The sequence below is a fragment of the Marmota marmota genome, unplaced genomic scaffold (assembly GCF_001458135.2).
Source record: "Marmota marmota marmota unplaced genomic scaffold, marMar, whole genome shotgun sequence".
In the NCBI taxonomy this organism is placed as follows: Eukaryota; Metazoa; Chordata; class Mammalia; order Rodentia; family Sciuridae; genus Marmota; species Marmota marmota.
The window spans coordinates 727,713-742,794 of record NW_026000059.1 but is presented as its reverse complement, the minus strand read 5'-3'; the positions used below and the strand labels follow the sequence as shown (position 1 = coordinate 742,794).

General features: G+C 57.2%; 1 protein-coding gene and 1 long non-coding RNA gene across 11 annotated transcripts in view; one reads left to right on the top strand and one right to left on the bottom strand.

Moving 5' to 3' along the window:
* Window positions 1–15,082, top strand: part of Pde5a (phosphodiesterase 5A) — an 89,699-nt gene that overhangs the window by 34,623 nt on the left and 39,994 nt on the right. For 4 of the 5 annotated variants that reach the window (XM_048813927.1, XM_048813926.1, XM_048813928.1 and 1 more), the window contains exons 4-10: window positions 486–557; window positions 1,969–2,058; window positions 3,296–3,433; window positions 5,883–5,947; window positions 12,477–12,680; window positions 12,785–12,893; window positions 13,714–13,801. In XM_048813927.1, the coding sequence (XP_048669884.1) occupies window positions 486–557; window positions 1,969–2,058; window positions 3,296–3,433; window positions 5,883–5,947; window positions 12,477–12,680; window positions 12,785–12,893; window positions 13,714–13,801 (766 nt within the window). The remainder of the gene's footprint in view (window positions 1–485; window positions 558–1,968; window positions 2,059–3,295; window positions 3,434–5,882; window positions 5,948–12,476; window positions 12,681–12,784; window positions 12,894–13,713; window positions 13,802–15,082) is intronic. The other variant, XM_015507288.2, reaches the window with a different exon arrangement.
* The window catches only part of LOC125619933, a 17,972-nt gene continuing 11,406 nt past the window's right edge, over window positions 8,517–15,082 (bottom strand). Inside the window, exons 2-4 of one of the 6 annotated variants that reach the window (XR_007351496.1) lie at window positions 13,821–13,825; window positions 11,211–13,709; window positions 8,517–10,912 (exon numbers count right to left, since the gene is read on the bottom strand). This is a non-coding gene — a long non-coding RNA (uncharacterized LOC125619933). Of the gene's footprint in view, window positions 10,913–11,210; window positions 13,710–13,820; window positions 13,826–14,693; window positions 15,077–15,082 lie in introns of those variants that run through there. The other 5 variants (XR_007351492.1, XR_007351494.1, XR_007351493.1 and 2 more) reach the window with 5 other exon arrangements.

The following is a 15,082-nucleotide window of genomic DNA, read 5'->3' as shown; positions in this document are numbered from 1 at the left end:
TTTCCAGGGTTGAAGTTTCCAAAGCAGCTGGACCTCGCCCCTGCATCAGGGCGTCTTTGTGTCCTGGAGACCCTCCCACATTTGTTCTGTGATTGACCCCTCAGGACTGTTTCATTTTTAGTAAAAGAGCATTTTGCCCTTCTGAAATATTTAAAAGCAGCATAAAACATTCACTTTATTTATTTGAAATGTAGAGATGGTTGTGGAGCACATTCACATAAACTGTCTCTGCCACTTAGTTCATCCAGACTGCAGGGGGGACCAGGGTCCCGCTGGGTTTGGCCCAAGAAGCCGGCAGCATCAGGTCGACCAGAAATAGGGAGGCTGCCGGGGCACAGGGCTTGCTCCGGGCACAGGCTTGCTCCGGGGCTGAGGTTCTGCACAGGTCTGCGACCCTGTCCTTTCCACACATTCACTCGGGGGGATTCTTGGTGGTGATCTCAGCCAAGGAAAACACGTGTCTCTTTCTGTGCTTACACCACCAGGTCGTCGGTGTGGCCCAGGCCATCAACAAGAAATCGGCTAGTGGCGGGACCTTCACGGAGAAGGACGAGAAGGTACTGTGGCCCTGCTGCCGCCAGAGGCCCGGTACTGCATGCCGACCCAGAGCAACCACTGGGGGTCCTTGATGGCGCTTTGCAGCACCCTGAGTGTTGAAAGGCATCTTTGCCCTGTGCAGTGTGCAGTGTGGGTGCTACCTGGGAGCGTGGAGCTGCTCAGTCTGGAATTGCAGCTGCCCCCTGCCCTCGGCTGTGCACGTGGGCCCTGATGGCCTGGCTCACGGTGTCTTCGTGGCCTGGCTCGCCTTTGCTGTCTGCTGCAGAGGCTTGTCCTGAGTGAAAGTCCAGGGCCACCCAGGCTCAGCCTCCAGGTTGGCACAAGTGGGAGCTGCTCTCTGGTGCACCATTGCTTTACAGGCTTTGCCCACAGACTGCTGGTGCCCGGGTGCAGATCCAGGGTGCGTGGAACAGGCTAGTTGCTACTTCATGCCCGTCTCTTATGACTCTGAAGGCCCCATTCCCCAGGCCATAGTGGCATCTGTCCCCTCCAGCACGTCCTTGAACCCATTCTTAACTTCATCCTGCGGGAGGCGTGCCGTTCCTCCTGGTGAATACCTACCTCTGTACCGTTCATCGCCAGCGCCCCCTCCCCCAGGACCATTGTATTTACATGGCTCCTCTGAAAATTCATAGGAGCTTGACAGACATTCAGACAAGACAGGAGATACTTTGACCCAGGCTTAGGCTGTGTGGCACCTGTTTGTCCTTATGCTTTAGCCTAGCAAGTACCTTTGAATACCTATCTAGCCTCCTGTGCTGCCAGGGACAACTGCGGATATTTGGTGGGAAAGCATGGTTCTGGGTTGGCTCTTTATTCCATTATTGTGTTTATAGCCCTTTAAGGTGAAGCCCTCTTGAATGAATTTGCAGTTTTAGGCTCTATCACATCTTGGCAAAATATATTCATGGTTGTGGGATAAAGCATGCGATCTCAAGATGTGCTTGGACTGATAATCAACGTGACTGTAGCGCATAACCCCAGGAGGGGGTGTTCAGGGTGCTGTGAGGGTCCGTGTTTAAAGAGCACATTGGAAGTGTTACTTGCACCTTGATGCAGTGTGTGGCTGCTGTCCTTGTCCTGATGGCAGATGTGCCTTTGCTTGCGGCAGTAGCCCTTGGCAGGCTCCATGCAGTCTCAGCAGAGGCCTGAGTCTCAGCATCGTGTGGAGGCCACTGCAGATTCTGCACAGAGCAGATGGCGGTCTCATGTGAAGAAGCCCCCTCCCAGCCCCTCTCCCCTTCCTCTTGCCGGCCCAGACCTACCGTGCCCAGGAGACTGAGAACACACTGGCCCACTTGGTTGGCATCAGTGCCACCTGCACCTGGGCTCGTGGCTCTCGCTCCACCGTGGACCTGGGTGCCAGTGGTCTGGGCGCTGCCCCTTGACGGTTCGGCTGCTGTTCTGCAGGACTTTGCTGCCTACCTGGCGTTCTGCGGCATCGTGCTTCACAATGCCCAGCTCTACGAGACTTCGCTCCTGGAGAACAGGAGGAACCAGGTGAGTGCTGCGGGTGTCGGTGTCCCCGCGGGAGAGTCCTGGCTTGGCTCAGGTGCAGGGCACTAGGTCAGACGTTCAGAGGCACTTGGGTTCTGGAAGCTGTTACCGATTCCTGTCTCCCTGCTCGGTCGCCCCACGTCTGTGGAAGTCTGCTGACCTGAGAGCGCAGGCTCACGTGGCCCTCACCCTGCCCAGTGCATGTGGGTGTCCAGCTGCTGCCCAGGCGCTGTTGAGTAACGCGTTAGTTCCTCCTGTCCCTGGGTTCTGGGCGCCATGAGACCTGCACCCAGCACCCGCCGTCCCCCCAGCCTCCCCCCCCCCACTCCTCTGCCTGCTTCTTCTGGACTGTCTTCATTATCACCACATTGACAACTCGCGTATTGTCCTGCAACCACGAGGCACATGTCCCACGGAACCTGCTCTGGCCCTCTGGTTAGTGCCCTGGTTTCTAGATCCCTGATTGTTTTGTTCCAGCACATTCCCAATTAAGTGCTTAAGAGATGGTACGAGTGAGGTGAGCGTTCTGAGACTTGCAGGTGAGGGACACCCACAGTGCCCGCTGCCTCTGTGGGTGCGAGTGGACACCGGAGAACATGGAGCCCTCCTTGTGCCTGCTCTTGCCTGCCGTGGACGTTCCGTGCCCTCTCTGCCGTCTGAACATGACGGGCATGTTTCCTTCCTGCTGGTCTGCGTTCCCCTCTTCGGGCTCTCCCCTCCACACACATTCCATGTGCTGCTGTGGACTCGGCTCCTGTCGCCTGACCCTGAACCCTTAGGCCTCAGCCAGGGCGGGTCTTCTCCAGCAAACTGGCTTCAGAGAAGACAGTCCCAGGCAGGCACAGGGGCTCTTACGCTGGCTTTGTGCAGAGTCGAGCTCTCTGAAGACTGGCGTGTGGTGAAGGTTGATCTGGGTGTGGCGGGCAGTGATCCCTGTGTGCCGCCTGCCGGACGCTCTTCAGAACACCTTGTAGTGCTCAGCCCCACAGCAACACCCGCTCACGGCTGCGAGCACCCTGTGGGTAGGAAGCTTGTCCCTGTCACGCTAGTGGAGGGGTCATCAGGACTAGCCAGACGCTGCCCACCTGCAGCCTAGCCTCTGTGTGGCCATCCTGATGGTCATCAGGGCGTGTGGCCAGCAGGCAGAACAGGCCTGCCGCTCCAGCACTGGGGCGGTCAGCCGTACAGCAGCAGTGAGGACATGGGCAGCCCCTGCAGGCTGGCACTTCCCTCCTTCTAGGTGCTGCTGGACCTGGCCAGCCTGATTTTTGAGGAGCAGCAGTCACTAGAGGTGATTCTGAAGAAGATAGCGGCCACCATCATCTCCTTCATGCAGGTCCAAAGCTGCACCATCTTCATAGTGGACGAAGACTGCCCCGTGAGTACAGCCACGGCCCTGGGAGCGTGTGCACAGGGCCCCATCACTGGCCCAGCCACACAGCTGTCCCTGTGGCACTAGGTGCCTGTCTAGCTGAGGGGTGGGTGGGGTGTAGGGCTTCTCCAAGACCCCCGGATCCCACCACTACTCAACCATGGCGACAGCTACCCTGTGGCCTGGCACGGTTACCATGGCAACGGTCACACTGGGTCCATTCCATAGGCGCCGTGATGATGACCACACTGTGTCCACTGCATAGGCACAATGATGATGGCCACACTGTGTCCACTGCGTAGCCCATGGCCACGGCCACACTGTGTCACTGCATAGGCACAATGATGATGGCCACACGGTGTCCACTGTGTAGGCACCATGGCCACGGCCACACTGTGTCACTGTGTAGGCACCATGATGATGGCCACCCTGTGTCCACTGTGTAGGCACCATGGCGACGGCCACACTGTGTCCACTGCATAGGTACCATGGCCACAGCTATACTGTGTCCACTGCGTAGGTACCATGGCGACGGCCACACTGTGTCACTGTGTAGGTACCATGATGATGGCCACACTGGGTCCACTGTGTAGGCACAATGATGATGGCCACCCTGTGTCCACTGCGTAGGTACCATGGCCACGGCCACACTGTGTCACTGTGTAGGTACCATGATGATGGCCACCCTGCGTCCACTGCGTAGCCCATGGCCACACTGTTGAGGTCGCTGTGTAGGTGGCGAGGTGATGAACACCTCTGGATGGGAAGAAGTCGTTGCGGAGTGCCGATTTCCACGGCAGGGTGGGGTGCCCTGTTGCTCTAAGCAGGTGGACCTGGCTCTGAGTGCTAGGTGAAGAGCTTCCCTTTCCCACAGGGTCTTGCAAACCACAGGTGTTGCCCAGAGAGGCCGTTACTCCAGGCACTGACCAGTCTGGCACCTGTCAGCACTGACAAGGTCTGACTTGCCCTCTGCAGGCTGGGTGACGCTGGGCACCTCCTCCCAGTGGGGTACTCACGGTGATGAAATCACAGATGCTGTCACCTTCACCAACGTCCTGACCCACCACTGCCCACCTCCTAAGGCCGACTTTACCCTCTAGAGTGCAGTTTTCTGTTGCTGGCGGAGGCACAGGACAAGCCCAGGGTGTAGGGAGAGGGGAGTGCTCACACCAGTGCTGGCCACCCACAGACGGGCACCTGCCCGAGTCTGGCAGGAGAGTCGAGTCCTGGCCCTCACTGTTGCGCTCTGTGCGGTCTCTGAGCCTCCTGGACCCAGGAACCATCGCCTCTGCACGTTTCTTTCCGACGTGGTCCTTCTTCCTTTAAGACCACGCAGTTCCGTGGAACTGGGAAGAGCGTCCGCGTGGGTCCGTGTGGCACCGGGAAAGTAGGATAGAAAAGCATTCAACCAGGCACTTTAACAAGCTGGAAGGCTGTGTGGCCCGTCATCGTGTGCATCTGTGTGTATGAGTGTGTGTGTATGAGCGTGTGAGTGTGTGTGAGTGTGTGTGTGTGTGTGTGTGTGTGTGTCACAGTGGCTGATTCAAAAGGATAGCAAATGAAAATTCACTGTGCTAAAAAGATAGTCCGCATGTCCATAGGTGCTCTTTCACGTTTTAAATTGGTCACGAAACCCTTGACACAGAGCTGATCACAAGACAGTTGTCAGCCTTAAAGTTCAGGTCAGCATCCATTAACGCCCATGTCAGATTCAGCCTTCACGGCCTGCTCTTTGGCATTTAATTTTTGAAAGTTATACATGAAGCACTTATTTTTAAACATCTTAAATATCACTTTCATGGATATTCAGTGCGAGCTTCTGCCGGGTCGCACCCTGCGTGGTAACACGCTGATTTGGAAAAGCAGTGCCTTGGACTACAGATGACAAGAAGCCGTGAATATGTTTTGCTAACTTTTTTACAACTTACGTTGCTACATTTACAAAGGGAATCAGGTGCCTTGTTGGTTCATATCTACTGCAGTTATCTGTGCATTGAAATATTTCGACATGAGCAAAAATAAAATCAAAGCCTCTCCAAACGCCCTTGATCACACGCCCTTCTGATGGTCCTTTCCAGTTCTCCTTTATTCAGGTGTTACTGTAGCATGGGGCAGATGGGCGTCTTGCTTTTTAAGTGTGATTTCAAGGGTGATTTTTACGGCACCGAAGTCTTCGTGTTACTTCAATCATGATAAAATATTACCATGTGACCCACAGGCACGTTGCCTGTGTGTAATAACAGCATCCAGGTAGGATTCCCTGGTGGGAAAGCAGTGGACCAGCGCGGGCTGCGGTGCGCCTTCTTGCCCGTCAAAACCAGACGAGACGTGGGGAGCAGCCGCGAGAGCCTGTGTGTGAGCCGGGCCTCGCTGGGGCAGCAGGACAGGAGCAGCCGCACGCGCCTGGGTTGCGCTCTGCCGACGCCAAGCCTCAGCCTCCCGTCTTCTGTTTCAGGACTCCTTTTCTAGCGTGTTTCACATGGAGTGTGAAGAGGCAGACTCCTCGGACACCTTGGCAAGGTGAGTGCCTTACCATCTGTCCTTCTCACGGGGTCTCACGCCAGCTTGGCTCAGCACGCTCCCCGGGGCCGTTTTCCCCACGGTGTTGTGGGAAAGCCTGACTCGAGGATGGAGCCCCAGGCTTTCCACTGCACCGGCCTGTCTGTGGACCGTGTCACAGTGACCGGGGTGACCGGTGTGGGACTGGGTGTGGAGTGACTGTGCACGAGCTCATTAGGACCCAGGAGTACTGCGTCTTGAGCACCTTTGCTCAGGAGCCTGTTCGCCCCTCTCTGGGGACTTCGTAGGTTCCTGCTCCGATTTGATCTAGCAGCAGAAGGAGCCGGGGCCTGGACAGACCAGATCTGCACGGCCCTCCAGCTCTTTTCCGTGTTTTGCGGTGTTTTCAAACCTGCGTTCGGGTCTTGGCTGGTGACTTGTTTGAGCAGCGTAAGGTCTTCATGGGATGGGGGATGGATGCCACTGTCCCTCCTGAAGAATCCGCAACACATTCAGGGTAGAGGGCCAGAGCTCTCACTCAGTCCTTTTGTCACCCTTGGCCGAGCTGGCATGTCCTCGCAGGTGAGAAGACCCTCAGGAATGCCAGTCTGCAGAAGCCGTGGGGAGCCCCCGTGCCACTCCCCACCTCGCTCCCTCTCCACTGCTGAAGACCCCTTTCCCCCGTGGCCCTTGTCCTATCTCAAGGCCTCGCGTGGAAGCAGAGGCTGCTGTGCCTCCCTGGGACGTCAAGGTTCCGGCCTTTCCCAGACTTGTCCACGTGGCGGGTGGGGTGGCCTCTAGTCAGCGTCAGTGCTGAGCTCCTCGGCCCATGGCTCTGAAAGGACCTCCCTGCACACCCGGCTGCGTACCCTCTGCCAGACAAGTGCCATCCCCCAACACAGTGGGAGGAAGGTGCTGTGCTCAGAGCCCAGAGCCCAGGCAGGACTGGAACTCTGCGGGGGTCCCAGTTCAGAACCAGGCCATGATCAAAAGAGCCCCTCACACACACACAGGTGGAGATCCAGACGCTGGGTGGACACTGGGCATCCTGACGAGGGAGCCTGTCCCCATCACTGGGGAGGACGTCCCCCGCTCCAGAGACTCATGCTGCAGGGTCCAGGGGCAGTGTCCTGGGGTCCGCAGCTCACTCTAAATGGCTGAGCCAAGTGCAGAGAAGTAAGTGCATGAGAATGGCCAAGTGAGTCAGTGCAGCTCCCATACGGTGTAGACGGAGCGCGGTGGCTGGAGATGAAGAGCCGGAGACCCCGCGGGGAGCTCAGTTTACCTTTGGGTTTCTTTGACTCTTATATCCATTTAAAAATAGTTCATCCAGAAGATTTGGAAGAAAATGTTTTGATAAAAAGTGAAAAAGCCATGTGAAACAGAAGTCATCTCTAGACCCTACAAAGCAGATGTCGAGTTCCCAGCTGTAGGAACACGATGACCACCGGCCTGCAGCCTGGTGTGCTCCGCCTCCTGGTGCTGCCAGCCTGGGAGCTCGGCCTGCACCTGCCGTTCTGCCCACCGTCCTCCCCCCAGCCTCCCTGGCCAGGTGCAGAAACAGCCCAGTGAACGGAGCTGAGGCTGGCTACGAGGGTGTGTTTAGGTGAGACCCCTCAGGCCAGCGGTCACTGTAGCAGCTTGGCAGGATGAAAGATCTTCCCTCCCTTTAAAGGATCTGGGGCTGCTCGTGGCTGAGGTGACTCAGAAGCCACGGCAGCTCACTGATACTGAAGGTGCGCCTTTCCCAGCCTGACCGTGGTGTGGAGGTCAGGCGGTCAGCCTGGCCTCTCCCAGAGACCTTGCTAGTGCCCTGGGGCTTAGACCCGTGAGGTCATAACTCACATGAGGGCTGGCCCTCGCTGCCCTCTGTCCTGCTGGCAGTGAGTGACACCTATGTCCACCCGGGCCCTGTCCTTCCCGCGCCCTGTGTTGGCGTGTGTTGCGTGTTTGGAGCTGCGCGTGTGACGTGCACGTCCTGGTGTGCGGCAGCCTTGGTCTGCACACTGCCACTGTCAGGGAGCTCGCCACCCTAGCAGAGCGCTGATGTGCTGTCGCATCTCTGATGGTAGTTTAGCAAGTTGCCTGTAAGGCCCCTGAGGTGTCTGTGTTTTGCTTTTCCACTGGAGTGAGCTGAGTCATTTATGGAAGCAAAGGTCTGTGCGTCTAGATGTGTCTCCGTAGGAGAATAAGACAAGAGCTAGGATGACGCTTCTTAAGGGTGTAGAGTCACGAACCATCCTCGTCTGCCCCTACACCTCTGTGTAGCAGCGCCTACCTCTGTGACTCACTTCATCTCTTGGCGGTTTGACTTTCCTGTGCGTCCCCCGATGGCTGAGCCCAGTGATTCTGGGTCACAGCGCCCTCTGCTGGTGCATTCTTAGAACAGGCGCGGCGCTTCCTTCAGGAAGACCACCTGCTTGTCAGCCTGAGAAGGGCCTTCGGTGGCCTTCCAGTCCCTCCAGGACAGCCTGAGCGTAAAGACGCTTTCACAGAGCACGAGGGGGCCCGGATGGTGACCTTAGAAGACCCATCTTAACCGACTTATTCACTGATTTTAAAGCAATAAAAACCATTCCGTGCAAATGGCTTAGAGCAGCTACATATTTTTAAGTCAGCTTTTATTCTCATCCTGCCCTAGAAGACCCCCAGTCATGAATGAAAGTTCCATTTAAGGTTAATTTTCAATAAGATTTACATATCAGGGTGAATTGCATAAAAACTGACTTAGACACAGCCAGCGTTCAGTGACTTCAGCATTTTGAAGTGGGGGCTGAGCGGTGGCTTCTGCTCACCCGGGGGTCTCTAGTCCGGGTCTGAATTCGTATCCACAAACCTAGCCCTCAGTGGGGGAGGGTGGGAGCTTGGTGACGTCAGCTGCAGACAGACCAGGCTTCTTAGGTTGCCAGTGGAGAGGGCCGGGTGAAGAACTGGGCGGCTTTCTGGGTGCGCGCTGCGGGTCCTTGTTAAGTCCACCTCGTCAGGGTGAAGCGTGGTGAGCCCCTGAGGTGGGGCCCAGAATCCCACGGAGGTGCGCTGTGGGGGGCTGAGTCGGTGCTGTGGCTCCGAGAACTGACTAGGGGAGGGACAGAGGTGGCGCTGTGGCTGGCCTGGCTCTGAGGCAGGTGTGAGGGCACTGTCCTCCACGCCAGCAGACTGTGGTCCTCGTGGACGCACAGGCTATTGTGAAAGGACACCGCGGCCGGAACCCCTGAGCCCACCTCCTGGGAGGAGATAGCAGTCCATAGTCGTCACCAACAATCGTATCAGAAAACCCGAGCATCACTAAATAGGGAAGACTGGGACTTTGAAAGGTGGTAAGAGGGTCCTTAGCACTCACACAGCTGTGGACGGAAGAGGGAAGGACTCCAGCTGACTCCGTGGTTCAAGCCCAGCGCGTCCCGGCAGCAGGACTTGGGGCACACTGAACCGTCCTGAAGCCGCGGCTTCTCTCTGGGATGGCGGACGGCAGGACTCAGGGCCCTGTGTGGCTCCAGGGCAGACACATGCTGCGCCTCCTCCACAGCTCCCTGTCCCTGACGGCCTTCCCAAGAGTCCCCTGCGGTGTCACCTCTGCTGTCCACTGTGCAGAGTCCATTGATGCCTGAGTTGGCCCAGACCTCCAAGAACCAGACGCCAGGACTGGGCAGGTGTGCGAGAGGAACGGGAGGCCTGAGAGAGTGGAAGGAGGGCCTGTGATCCCAGAGACTCAGGGCTGAGGCCGGGGACATCAAGTCCAAGGTCAGCCTTCGCAGTTCGGCAGGACCCTCTCCCAAATTTAAAAAAGCAGAAAGGAGGGGCTGGGGCTCAGTGCTGGAGCACCCGGGGTTCATCCTCATTCCAAAATAAATCAGTCTGATGCAGACCGCAGCCGGGACGAGGGCAGGGGTCCGAGCAGGTGCTGGGGAGTTCTTCTGCCAGCTTCCCTGTGGCGGGGTCCTGGTGCCACCATGTGGGCTCAGTCTGCAGGAGCAGTTCTGGGAGGTGGCCCCGGCACAGAGCCCGGGACGCAGTGGGTGTGCTCCTAGAGGATCCTCCTTAGGGCCACTGAGTGTCCCTGCGATTGCAAGGGTGAGGCCCACGTTCCTGCCACGGCCCTTTCTTCATCTCCCGCCCTCTGCCTGCCTGGCACCTGCAGGCTGAAGCCGCACTCCACCCTGCCAGCCTGTGCGGCTCAGTGGTGGCCTCTCCAGCACTGTGAGGTCCTGCTCCCTCCTGTGTCCACAGCCCCACTCCGGGGTCAGTCTTGGCCAGCCTGGCAGGGCCACCCGTCCCCTTGCCATCCACCCAGTGCTGTGGCATCTTCCCTGCATGTGTGGGGTGGCTTGTTACCAGCTGCATGAGCTAGGAGGGGTCAGTCATGAGACCCAGACGGACGCGGCGTCCTCCTTCCTGGGAGAGCCTCACCACGCCAGGGACCCGGGCACTCCCTGCTGCTTGGCATCTCTGGCATGTGGCCCTTCCCTGTGGGACCGAGGGGCAGCCCAAGCCATCCCATCTCTGTTCTAAACAGAGAGCGAGGACAGGGCAGGGCTGGGGTCACCACACTGCCTTTTACATCCTGCTGACGGACTTAGCTCTGGGGACACCAGCCCGCTGGGGCAACCTAGGGCAGTTTCACTCTGGAAGGGAGGGAGAGTTTCCCAGGACAGCCGGCACCTCTGCTTGACAACCCAGGCGGACACGCACCCAGAGCACATGCTGCCACCGCAGCTTCCTGTCAGATCAGGAGCCTAGGCGGCCACTTGGTCACTCACCCTGTCCCCTCATCTCTCCCAGGCAGCACACAGACTTCTCAGAGCAGGTCACTCTGAATTCACTGAGCTGGGAATGAGCAGCCTTTCTTTCAGGGCACAGGGTGAACTTGGCTTTGTGTAGGTCAGGAAGCACAGTGCTCCTCTCCAGGCCTGGGCCCACTCAGGGTCTCCTGGCTGCGGCCGCTCACGGGGTGGTGATGACAGCGGTGGCAGTGACAGCAGCTGTTACCTGCTTACGAGAGGCGCACAGGGCTCTTGGTCTCCTGGTGGCCACCCTCCTCCTCCTCCTCTTCCTCCTCCTCCTCCCTCTCCCCCTCCTCCTCCTCCCTCTCCTCCTCCTCCTCCTCCTCTTGTGTGGAGAGGTACTGGGGACGGAACCCAGGAGCACTTAACCACTGAGCTGCACCCAGCCCTTTTTATGTTCTGAGACAGGGTCTCCCTTAAGTGGCTGACACTGGCCTTGCACTTGGGATCCTCCTCCTCGCAGTGCCTCCAAGTGGCTGGGATCCCAGGTGTGGCTGACCCACCTGGCTCACCTTTGGGGCTGACCTCAGCGGGCTCTTGGCCCCTTCCCCAGGGCCCTGTTGTAAAGGAGTCTGGTCTCACACACCGTTTCCGGCCCACAACCCACACTTAGGAGCTCCTCTTGAGCCTTCCCCAGGTGGCAAATATGAAGGGGGCCGGGAGCATCTCTGCAGACGGAGGCGCTGGTTGCTGCCCTTCCCAGCAGAGCTGTCCTGGGCCTCAGGCGGTCTGCGGGCGCCGGCTCCGGGTTCCGCCTGGCATTGCCTTTTCCTTCATTCATGGGCACCTGGCTCTGCTGGTGCTGAGCACTAGGTCTGAGCTGGCATCACATCCAGGGGGGGAGGCTAAAGCACCTTGGCCAGGAGAGAGGCCCGCAACTTGGGAAGTCACCAGGGCTCAGGGGCATGGTGACACGTCCCTGGGGGCAGCTGTCAGGCCAGGCGTGGAGGATGGGAGAGGCCGGCTGGAGCTGTGAGGTTAGGGGCAAGTGGCCTTCCTCCCACCCTGGACGGTTGGTGTGTGCATGTCCCTCCTGCCTGGACCCATGCCCAGCTGGTGAGGCCACAGTGAGACTGGCAGGTCCTGACACCAGGGTCGGTTTGCCCAACCCCAGCCTCTGCCAGGTTCGCTACCTCCACCAGAGCACAGGAGGCCCTGAGAAGGTGCTTCTGCCCTGTCCCTGCCAGCACTGACACGACCCTGCTCCGGCAGGCTGAGTCTTTGCGGTCAACCTATTCAGCCAGGGACTGGGAAAAAAATTAGTAGAAGTATTTACGCTCTAAATAATTTTTGAGGAAGATGATTTTTAAATTTCAATGAATGCCATAAAGACCTTAAAGCAGAAAAAGACGAACATGGAGATGAGATTGCGGAGAGCAAGGTGCTAGGAACAAGCAGGAACGGGGAGACTACGGTAGAGACCTAGGGTGTCCCCAGGCCTGCTCGGCGTCCCTCACTGGGAGCTGTCCCTGCTGCCCTGCGGGGGTGCCACTGTGAGGCAGGTAACTGAGGATGCCAGGCCCTGGTCATTCCGAAACTTTTCAGCGTCTTCTGAAAAGACGCTGTGGGGGAGTCCATGTGAGTTTTCATTAAGTGACACAAAAAGTGTACTATGACCCGGCTGGGCCTCCCTCATCCCAAGGGCGGGGGCCCCATGTGCTGCAGAGTGTGGACATTCACGAGCAATCGAGGGACCCCTCAGACACGAAGGCCCCTTGCACACCCGGCTGGAAGGCCGTCTTGGACGGGGCCTCTGGTGCCGCCCACAGGAGGCCTCCAGCTCAGCTCCAGCCTTCGGAAGCTGGGGGTTGTTGGAGCGCACACTTCAGGCCGCGGCGGCTCGGTCATAACAGGAGCCCGGACGACGCGCTGCAGACTGAGATGCTGAAGCGCTGTGGGAGCTGTCTCCTCCACACATGTGAGCCAGCGACCGCCAGTGACCCCCGAGGCTGGGGTGTTCAGCCAAGGTGCAGGTGTGGCCCCATGAGTGCAGAGACGCGGGTCCTCCTCAGCTGTGGGCATGGCGTCCTCCCATCTGCTGGCCGCAGAGGACGCACTCAGGCCTCTTCTCTCACAGGCAGCGAGATGCTGGCAAAATCAACTACATGTACGCTCAGTACGTCAAGAACACCATGGAGCCGCTCAATGTCCCCGACGTCAGCAGGGACCAAAGGCTGCCCTGGACGGTGAGTGCCTGCGGTCCACCGAGGTGGAGGCTGCTGCCGTCGCCTGCCCTGCCAGCCCTCCCGGTGGGCTGGCCCTGGGCTGTTGTCTTGGGAGCTGGTGCTCCCTGGTTGGTGAGGGAGGACGCACAGTCGTGGGGAGTGGCTGGCCTGGCTCTCTCTGTGCTTTCTAGTTGTTTAAAGGAATGTGATCAGAGGCTGGATGCCAGGCCGGCAGCCGCCGTTGCCCCTACGGCGTGGCACTCCTCGGAGCGTTGCTGGGCTCCTCCATTTTACCCGTAGACGTGAAGCTCCTCCCGGTTCCAACTCCTGCAGTTGGTACCCTGCCATGGTCCGCTCCCTGTGGGGACGCAGGTGTCTTTGGACAGCAAAGCACAGGGACCTTTCCTTGATGTGGGTGGCTCTGTCATTGTGTTTGAGCAGGGCATGTGCTCTGAGAGAGCCGCCCATGTCCTGTGCCCTTGCCCATCTGGGACACCTGTCAGACCGGCCACTCGGGCATCAGGCTCAGGGGAATCACTAAGTCGGATGGTGGGAGGCAGGCCGACCCCGGGGGTGGGCAGAGCGTGTGGACACTGGTCTTCACCAGGGTGGTGGATGCTGAGTAAAACCTGCTGCAGAGCGTCAGGAGTTAAAGTGTCGGGACACCTGGTCGGCCACCTTAATAAAGGCCTGGCTGCTGCTGTGGATCTTACGGTCACCCGCGTGTTCCGCTTCACGTTTGTCTGTAGTTAAAGGTGAGCACGCTCCTGGCTTCAGGTGAGGCTTCTGCCGGTGAGTTGGCCTCCTGTCACGTGGGCTGTTCCTTTCTGTTTTCATCTAGAAGGAAAACACAGGAGCCGTGAGCCAGCAGCGCATTACCAGTTTGCTCTGTACCCCCATAAAAAATGGGAAGAAGAATAAAGTCATAGGTAAAGTCTTTCTGCTAACCTGTACTCTGCACTTGCTCTTTAAAATGTGTTTCCAACTCCTTCTTTCGAGTATAAATTTAAAGAATAAATTGTCTAAAAGAAGCTATGAAAATTGGAATGCTAACAGCCTTTTGAGATACTTGTAAGTTGGTGAATGCCAGCAGATATATTTGTTAGGTATTTTATTAACCATAACTATCTTTGCCTGGGCACAGTGGTGCATACCACTTCTGGCTGCTTGGGAGGCTGCGGCAGGAGGATTGCAAGTTGGAGGCCTGCTTGGGCAACTAAGCCAGACCTAGTTTCAAACTTTGAAAAATAAAAATAAAGGGTTGGGTGTAGCTCAGTGGTAGAGCACTGCAGGCTTAATCCCCAGTACTAAGGGAAAAAAAAAACAGATTTTCGTAATTATAATTCAATTTCACGAGAATTTTTTGTTTGAAAGTGGTGTATTAGAAGTTGGCAATGTGGGCTGTAATCTTGCTCCCTGGTTTCTGACTTTTTAAATATGTAGTTTAGTCATAGGTTGTAGTCATTTGTTCATTCAGTAAGTATATTTTGAGCTATACACCGTGCTAGCACTTGGGATAGATCAGGGAGCAGAGCAGAAATCCCAGCCCTGGGGACCCTATATTGGCACATAGAGGTTCAGGATGGTGGAAGAATGTGTTCTCAAAAGTGCATGATGCCTCCTGTTTTCAACGACATTTCCTGGGTATTATAGGTCACATTAAGTATAGGGCAGAGGGCATGTGACTTTACATGCCAATCCTCATGACTGACTTGGGAAAAAATCTCCCTGAGAACTTGGAAATAAAGGTAGACAAGTGCCTTCTAAAGATTAAACTTTAGAATTCAAACCCTAATTGAAGCAACACTTAGATAAATTTACCTTGAAAAGTGTGAATAGTTTTGAGTTGCAAGACTTGGCTGGGATTGGGTTAGAGCAGAGTCTCGGCAGAAGGAGGGAGGGGGGCGTCCGCAGGAGGAGGGGTACAAGGTCAGCTTTGGAAGTGCTTGGCCGGGTCGAGGGCCGGGGAGAGCCTGTCCTGGGCTCCTGTGTTCTGACCTCACACACACCACTGCTTGGGGGAGCAAGAGGGGGTAGGGGCAGCCTGTGGCGTCCTCGTCCTGTGCCATGGAACATCCCCTTCGTCTGCCAGAGGGTAGAATGCAGTGTCCTGTGCCGCAGTCTGGCTGGGCACAAAAAACCGGGAGGTCACGAGCCACTTGTAGGTTCAAACAGGAACTAACTTTATTGCCCCAACTCCACGGGAACTC